This window comes from Nomascus leucogenys, chromosome 15, assembly GCF_006542625.1.
Source record: "Nomascus leucogenys isolate Asia chromosome 15, Asia_NLE_v1, whole genome shotgun sequence".
NCBI classification, from domain to species: Eukaryota; Metazoa; Chordata; class Mammalia; order Primates; family Hylobatidae; genus Nomascus; species Nomascus leucogenys.
Window position 1 is genome coordinate 106,541,941 of NC_044395.1, and position 8,494 is coordinate 106,550,434.

At 51.0% G+C, this 8,494-nt stretch overlaps 1 protein-coding gene across 50 annotated transcripts in view; it reads left to right on the forward strand.

Annotated features, from left to right (window-relative positions):
• Nucleotides 1-7,415, forward strand: part of ATG13 (autophagy related 13) — a 59,798-nt gene extending 52,383 nt beyond the window's left edge. For 44 of the 50 annotated variants that reach the window (XM_030829153.1, XM_030829155.1, XM_030829140.1 and 41 more), the window contains 5 exons: nucleotides 351-465; nucleotides 1,117-1,194; nucleotides 1,412-1,528; nucleotides 2,023-2,151; nucleotides 5,155-7,415. In XM_030829153.1, coding sequence (XP_030685013.1) covers nucleotides 351-465; nucleotides 1,117-1,194; nucleotides 1,412-1,528; nucleotides 2,023-2,151; nucleotides 5,155-5,232 — 517 coding nt within the window. In that variant the 3' untranslated portion in view covers nucleotides 5,233-7,415. Of the gene's footprint in view, nucleotides 1-350; nucleotides 466-1,116; nucleotides 1,309-1,411; nucleotides 1,529-2,022; nucleotides 2,152-5,154 lie in introns of all 50 variants that reach the window. The other 6 variants (XM_030829172.1, XM_030829181.1, XM_030829171.1 and 3 more) reach the window with 3 other exon arrangements.
• The last annotated feature ends 1,079 nt before the right edge of the window (nucleotides 7,416-8,494 follow it).

Consider the following 8,494-nt stretch of genomic DNA (forward strand, 5'->3'; position numbering starts at 1 on the left):
TCAAAGACCTTTAGTTGAGGGAGGGATGATTGGGGGCGAGGAGAGGGGAGGAAACATGGCAGGGAGCCCAGAGAACCTTAGCCCAGGCAATTTGTCAAGGGTGAAGAGATCAAATTTGGAACTAAGATAGAAATTTTAGTAGTTCCAGGAAGTGCAGCCCTCTGCAATCAACTCAAAAGGCAGGGCAATAGTGGCATCAGCGGGACCACGTAATGCCATCTCCCATTGATGGGCCAGTGGGGGCCAACTCCTGCCCTAGGCCACAGCCCCACCAGATGGTATATTTATAGAGAACTAAGTCGCCCTGCTGTGGTTTGAGAATGAGTACTAACTTAACCTTTCTTCTCCAGTGAAGATACTGAAACCGTATCAAACAGCAGCGAGGGACGGGCCTCCCCTCACGATGTCTTGGAGACCATCTTTGTCCGAAAAGTGGGGGCTTTTGTCAACAAACCCATTAACCAGGTGATTTTTCTGCCACTGCCACCTGTGAGAATGTGTGAGTTCTTGGAGTGAGGCCCCACAGGCAGTTTTCTTAACCTGAGGATTGATATGTGTGAAACGACTGAACTGGCAAAACTGTATGTGTGTGTATTAATATATGTGTGAAACTACTGAACCGGCAAAACTGTATGTGTGTAAATTTTTCTGTGGAGAGGATTAACAACCTGTGCCGCCCTCCAGAATAAGCTAAGAGCTATTGTTCTGTAACCTTTGAAAGCCTCCTACAAGAAAAGGAGACTAGACCTAGATACCATTTAGTACAAAAACACTACACTGTATCATTGCCTCGGCCTTATTTGAATGGAACTAGGAGGTTCCTCCTCAGCGGGGCCAGTGAAGCACATTATTACTGCATTACTGTGGATCAGGCTTCCAAAGCTGAATTCCCAGGGTCCTCAAGACCCCAACCCTTGTTTATGCTGTGGGTGTATGTGATGGGGGACAGGGAGGTGAGCGAGCTTGGAGAGCCTCTAACAAGCAGGAGCCTGAGGGGCAGCATGGTCAGCATAGCCGTGCGAACTTGCTGGACCTCTAGGCTTCTGGCAGCCTGGAAGGAAGCATGACCACTACAGGAGGGGCAGGCATGAATGCTTTTCTCCTGTGTCTCTTCAGGTGACCCTGACGAGTTTGGATATACCCTTTGCCATGTTTGCTCCCAAGAATTTGGAGCTGGAGGATACCGATCCAATGGTGAGCCCACCGTTGACTACGAGTTCCTGGTAGATGGTGCGGTAGTCACTGTTCTTCCTGGGCCAGAGTCAGTAATCCCCCACAGACTATAAACCGTGGCCCCTCGGCTTATGGGTTTGTAGCCAGCATTAAGTTCTTCCCAGAATTTTCAGATTGTTTACAGTAACCTGTATCTGGGTCACAGCATCAGCCCTAACCCTGCCTTGCTATGAAACAGGTGAATCCTCCAGACTCCCCAGAGACTGAATCTCCTCTCCAGGGCAGCCTGCACTCAGATGGCTCCAGCGGGGGCAGCAGTGGCAATACCCATGATGACTTTGTTATGATAGACTTTGTAAGTCGCCGTCACCTTCCTTGACCTTTGCTGTCCCGGGGAACTAGAGCTAGAAGCATCTACTGCACTTGATCCAGATTTCCTTCATAGGGATCAGATGTGCTGGTATACACAGAAGGGATGGACAGGTGGAGCCTGGTCTGGGGAGACATTTTGGAGGCTGATAAACAACAAGGCATTTTGTGTCATGCCTTTGGTTAAAATTCATAATGAAATTCAGCTCTAAATGGAGATTTTCCACTGATACCCACTTAGGTCCTATACGTGCCTAGGCAAGGAGTTTGAAGGAAGGGGACATAAACTTAACTAGTAGAGAGGAATATTATCACCAGCATTAGAAGTGAACAGTCTGGAAGAGAAAAGTGTTAAAGATTTCTCTTCCTAAGATAAGCCCGGAAGAATCTTTTGATAATTGCTAGAAGGAAAGACTTGTTCATAGCTTATCTCCTTTGTGGTTCAAGGCAAGCTAAACTGAGTCTGTCTTGTTTTTGAAGAAACCAGCTTTTTCTAAAGATGACATTCTTCCGATGGACCTGGGGACCTTCTATCGGGAGTTTCAGAACCCACCTCAGCTGAGCAGCCTCTCCATAGATATTGGAGCACAGTCCATGGCTGAAGACTTGGTATGGAAACGTCTTCCTCTACCACAGTGCATCCTTATTTGGTGGTCATTCCTTTGCCACAGGCCTAGGAGGCCTACTACCTTCTATCTTCCCTGTGAGAGGAAAGAGACAATTAGCCGGGCGCGGTGGCTCACGCTTGTAATCCCAGCACTTTGGGAGGCTGAGGCGGGCGGATCCCGAGGTCAAGAGATCGAGACCACGGTGAAACCCCGTCTCTACTAAAAATACAAAAAAATTAGCCGGGCGTGGTGGCGGGCGCCTGTAGTCCCAGCTACTCGGAGAGGCTGAGGCAGGAGAATGGCGTGAACCCGGGAGGCGGAGCTTGCAGTGAGCCGAGATTGAGCCACCGCACTCCAGCCTGGGCGACAGAGCGAGACTCCGCCTCAAAAAAAAAAAAAAAAGAGAGACATAATTAGACCATTATCTCTTGATCACACTTGAGATTGGCATTGTGCCTGGCAGTCATTATCTGGAATTTGCTTGAGCTTGGTTCCTTCTTTCTCTGCACATTCTCAGCATTACTTACATGCTCTTGTTGTTCTGTGCCTGACGTCTTCTCCTTGCAGATGCCACTAGGCCAAGTTGCTCTGACAGCCGTTGCATTAGCTGTTTAGCTTTCCAGGCAGATGCCAGTGGCACTGGGCAGAGGAGATTGTGAGGCCCTGAGTGTCTGTGTTCTTGCTCTTTCCTCAGCTCACTCCGTCATCTAGCAGTTCTCACACTTGACCAGATGTCCTGATACTGATCATAATGACCCCATCTCTGCTTAGGGCATTTCCTCTTCCTGCCTCTGAGGGGCAGAAGAGTGCCCTGCACAAGCCACAAACTTTGGGTGCCCCATGCCAGGAGATGTCCCTCTTCGAGGTGGAATGATCACCTCCTAAATAGATATTAAGATCCTATGGTAGCTGCCCTGGATTTGCTTTAAGGAGAAAAGCATGCCCAGTAATAACAATACAGTAATAGCCAGGTGCAGTGGCTCACGCCTGTAATCCCAGCACTTTGGAAGGCCAAGGCAGGCAGATCACAAGCAGGAGTTCAAGACCAGCCTGGCCAACATGGTGAAACCCCGTCTCTACTAAAAATACAAAAATTAGCCAGGCATGGTGGCAGGCACCTGTAATCCCAGCCACTTGGGAGGCAGAGGCAGGAGAATCACTGGAACTCGGGAGGTGGGGTTGCAGTGAGCCAAGATTGTACCACTGCGCTCCAACCCAGGTGACAGAGTGAGACTCCATCTCAAAAAAACAACAACAACAAAAAAAAAAACTAGTAATTATTATTACCAAGGCCTTTTGGGCTGGGCACAGTGGCTCACACCTGTAATCTCAGCACTTTAGGAAGCTGAGGGGGCCTTCACTTGAACTCAGGAGTTTAAGACCAGCCTGAGCAACATGGTGAAACCCTGTCTCTACAAAAAGTACAAAAAATTAGCTGGGCGTGGTGGCATGCGTCTGTAGTTCCAGCTGCCCTGGGAGGTGGAGGCAGGATTGCTTGAGCTGGGGAAGTCAATGCTGGGGTGAGCCATGTTTGCGCCACTGCCTCTGGCCTAGGTGACAGAGTGAGACCCTGTCTCAAAAAAAATAAATAAAAATCAAGGCTTTTTGAGTGCCAGGCATTTTTCTAAGTGTTTTACATGAATCTTCAACAGCCCTAAGAAGTAAGTTTTCTCATCCCAGTTGACAGATGAGAAAACCAACAATGATTAGCTTGCTCATGGTAACACAGACCCAGGCAAAACAAAGTTTCGTTTGATCTTAGAGGATCTGGCTCCTCAGTTTAGCCTTTTAACCACTAAACTCACCTGCCTATCATAACATGCACTTGGAAGAAAGTGTGGCTCCAATTCTCTCAACTGATGCCACAGCTGTAGCCAGTTCTGAGGCCTCCCTCTCCTTTCAGGAAGCTGCACCCAAACCACCCTCAGCTGTTGGTGTCTCCAGGCCACATTAAAAACTCTGAGGCAAGAGACTCTCCACACTCCCCTGTGGTCGTGTTTAAACCACTACTGTCGGGAAATTGTGATGGTGAAACTCTGCAGATGCAGCTTCTGTTCATTTAGTCATCAGTAGAGACACATTTTTATTAATAGTTGATACTCTAGGACAGTTAAACTTCTCACAGTTCTGTTTTCCTCTGCTTCTGTCTTTACCATTCTTTCTCAACCTCTAACTCACCCCTTCCTCAGCTGGTATAAAGATAACAGATTCTGGCCGGGTGCAGTGGCTCATGCCTGTAATCCCAGCACTTTGGGAGGCCGAGGCGGGTGGATCACAACATCAGGAGTTCAAGACCAGCCTGGCCAACATGGTGAAACCCTGTCTCTACTAAAAATACAAAAAATTAGCTGGGCGTGGTGGCGGGCGCCTGTAATCCCAGCTACTCGGGAGGCTGAGGCAGAGAATTGCTTGAACTCGGGAGGCGGAGGCTGCAGTGAGCTGAGATCGCGCCACAGCACTCCAGCCTGGGTGACAGAGTGAGACTCTGTCTCAAAAAAATTTTACAAATACAGGTTCCTAGGCCTTACCACAGAGCTGCTGCTGTGTCAGAATCTCAGTAGTATAGCGGGGCTGCCTGGTTCACGTTCCCCCCAGGGGGGTCCTGATGCCCAGCAAAGGGTGTGAAGAAATCTTTTGTAAACCGTTTAATTTGTAGAGCTGTACACTTGGCGTTTTATTCTAGTGTCAGTCAGATCTGTGCCAGGGATATTTCATGTTTAATTTCTGAATCATCTTGCTCTTGTGGTCCTTTTCTCTTTTGTTAAGTGTGCGGCCCACTTGGACTCCCAAGGCCATCCCATTAACCCTCCAGCCCCCGCAAAGCCCTGATGCATATACCCCTCCCTACCTTGTGCCTACGCAGCTGCCCCGCGTTCTCCCACTTGCTCGGCCCAGCTAGGGCTGAGCTTTGTCTTGCTTGCCCCCTCCCCTCTTGGGGACTGGGCTGGCTGCCTCTTCAAGGCCCTGCCTGAATAAATGACTCTTCGCTCTCTTTCTGGTACAGGACTCATTACCAGAGAAGCTGGCTGTGCATGAGAAGAATGTCCGCGAGTTTGATGCCTTTGTGGAAACCCTGCAGTAAAAGTATCCTCAAGTCCCAGCAGCACCCCCTTTTTGTGGCCCCAGGGGACAGGCAGCCTCCCATGCATCAGCTGCTCCCACCCCTCATCCTGCTCTGAGCCAGGTGGAAGGGAGGCTGGCTTCTCCCATGGGGACCCAGAAGTCCCTACTCTTGGACCTCCTGGAGACTCCGTGGCGGCAGTCAAGCCCAGTGCCCAGTTGGAGAAGACTCACATGCTGGCCTTGGAGATGGGAAGACCCTTCCTATGAAAAAGCCCTCAGCAGGGCCATCTTTGTGCCCTGCCCATCACCAACTGCTTCCCAAGGGTGTCATCCTGTTCCTCCTGCTGCCAGCCTCCTGCCTGGGCCTGCCTTGCAGCTGGCCCCTTCCCTGCCTGCTGTCACCATCCACTATTTGACATTCCAGCTGGTGGCCAAGAGATTGGTGTGGAGGCAGAAAGAGGAAGGAGACAGTGCCAGGAGGAAGAAGGAAGGAGTCCTTTAGCTCTCTTCATTGTCCCCTTTACTTCCTGCTATCTTCTGCTCTTCCTCCCTCTCTTGCCCCTATGCCTGTATTTCTGGCAATATGACAGGCCTGCCTGCCCAAGATCAGAACTCCAAAACCAGCCACTCCCACCCCTGAAGGTCGGGAGGGTCTGAGCAGCCCTGGTGGCTGCCCATGCTCAGGTCCTCAGCTCCATGGGAAATAAAAATGGAACCCTGAATCTCTAGGATTTTGTCACTTGGAGTCACAGCAAAGTTCTCTTCCTCTTGTCCCCCCGTTGCTGCTCCTTGGTTATAGAACATGGTAAATATTTATTACTTTCAGAGAAACCAGATATTTTATAGAGAAAATATGTTTGAGGTGAGTTGTTTTTCACTTGGAGAAGGTGGAGGGCTCTTCCTGGGACTGAGACCTCTTCCTCTGGAGGTTATTGAGAATCCGGGCTGCTGCTGCAAGGATCTTCCCACCATACAGCGAGATCCAAGAAGAGGGCTGGCCGGGGGCAAAGTCACCTCCCAGCGTGGCTGCACTGGAACTGACTAAAGGCTTTACCTTGGACAGCTGCATATTCCTGGTGAGAGCCTTACATCTCCCACAGCTTCTGCAGAGTGACTGACTCCATTCTGGCAGCCCAGGAAGTCCTGGGTGCTAAATGTGATGGCCACATGTAGTGGTTAGGGGATGTTGTGTGTGTCCCCCGACTGCCTGGGTACTTGTTCTGATCCCTGGGGCTGTCCTGTGGAGCTTTTCCTCCTGCTTGGGCCTAGCCACCACCTCCCTCTAATCCCAGAGTCTGTACACTGCCCTGGGGTTTACCAGCTGGATTGGCTCCTGGTTGAGAAATCAGAGCTGGGCGTATGATTGACTTAACCCTTCAGGTATTGTTACTTGAGTAAGTCAAGTGCCTAGCCGCACCCACCTATCATCTGTCCTTCCCCAGCCTCGCTGGTAGTCCTGGCCAAGGAGATCTAGGCCTACTCCATTCCTCCTGGCCCGCCTGGGGCACTCACTGGCGGCAGCTGTGCTTCAGTGGAGCAGGTGGCTCTCAACTGCTTGTTAGTAAACTGCCTGTGACACTGTTCCCACATACAAGGTTGACCTCTGAGGATTGGAGCAGGCTTTGGAGGGGACCAGAGCTCTGCATGCTGCTGCTGCTGCCACAGAGAACTGTTCGCAGCAGCAGCAGCCAACTGGCCCTCCTGACTTTGGCCCAGAGCACATGCGTGGCTTGCTGAATCCAGGCCCAGGTTTATCCCCAAGGCCCCAGCTTTGAGAAGGGGGAAGGCCCCTGGTAAGTTATTGATGCCCCCATATTTCAGCCACTGCTCTCTTTCCAAGGCCTTGCATGGAAAGGCCTACTAGCCATTGTCTGAGGCAGCAATCTTTGGCCGCTACAGGTGGCAGCAGCCTTTCACCAGGGCTCCATCTGTGAAGAGTCTCAGCCATGACTTTGAGCTGAGCCTGGGAGAAGTAAAGCAGCTGTTAAGGCCGGCCCTTGCCCCTCAGACCTACCATAAAAGGAATGAGCCCTAGACTGACTCCTGCAGCACCCCCGGGACAGGCTGGGACCAGCTGTCTGTCTCCCGGTGTCAGAGTCCCTCCTCCTCCTCCAACCTCTCCAACCTACTTTGTTTGGAAATACTGAGCTACACTTCAAAATGTATGCAAGAGATTTCCAATAAATTTTTTTCTGTACTTTATAGCCTCCTGTCCTGAAGGTTGTCTGAAGACTTTGTAACCCCTTCTTCCCCACCCCCGCCCCAGTGCAGGTCTGGGAAAGGGGAGAGTGGTGCAATGTGAAGCGCAGAAAGACCTCAGTGTCTGGGCAAGCCTGTTTTGAGTCGGGTGTGGCCACTTAGGGGCTGTACACCCTGGGGTTTCCTGGGTCAGGAAACTATTTCTCTTTCCCTGGTCCCCTGTCAGGGGCTTGAATTTGAATATTCAGTTGGAGAATGCATTTAAAATACACCCATAGTAAAATCTCCATAAAATGTAGGCCACCGTTACCAGCTCTTTATTGCTCTTACATAACAACTCACCCTGGAGGGAAAAACAACAGTGCGAGGCAGGGAGTGCAGGGCTCCCCAAGCCATCTGGGGGATTTGTGGCTGCACAAGCAGAAGAGAAGTAGCAGGAAGTTAAAGGTCCATGCAAGTTTGTTAGCTGCCTTGATCTGACTGGTGGTGCTTGAGGAGCCAGGAAGAGTAGAAGAGCCCCGGGGGATGCATCCTGTCTGGCTCCTGGGGCCTGGGGCTGCAGGCCTCTCAATCCGGCCAGGGCCAGGGCCAGGGCCAGGGCCAGCTCCGCCTCCTAATTCTCCTAGTTTGTGCCCATAGTTGGGGGAGGGAGCTGATTGGTGGAGCCAACATCCCGGAGGTAGGGATGGTTCTAGAGGCAAAAGAGAACTGACAGAACTGGACAGCTGCTGTCTGGGTTGCTTCCCCACCCGCCGTCAGGCTGAAGCCAGGCCCAGGATTAAAAAGGGCTGGTTAGAAAAGTCCAAATCCAGCCTATTCCTGGAGCCAGGAGCTCCTGATTATTAGTAAACCAGGTGACACTGACCATGTGGCCAGCCAGGACAGTTGCCCAATACCTGAGTCAGAAGTGATGAAAAGGCTGTTCCTGGTGTTCCCCCTTCAACTGGGAACCCCCAATAACAAAGTTCTCAGTTGCCCCATGCCCAGCAATGGTGTCCTACCTCTTTAACGCATCTCCCTACACTCCACCCCTGGAGGCCGTCGTTGTTAAGGCCTTGGTAAATTGGCATTTGAGTCACTCA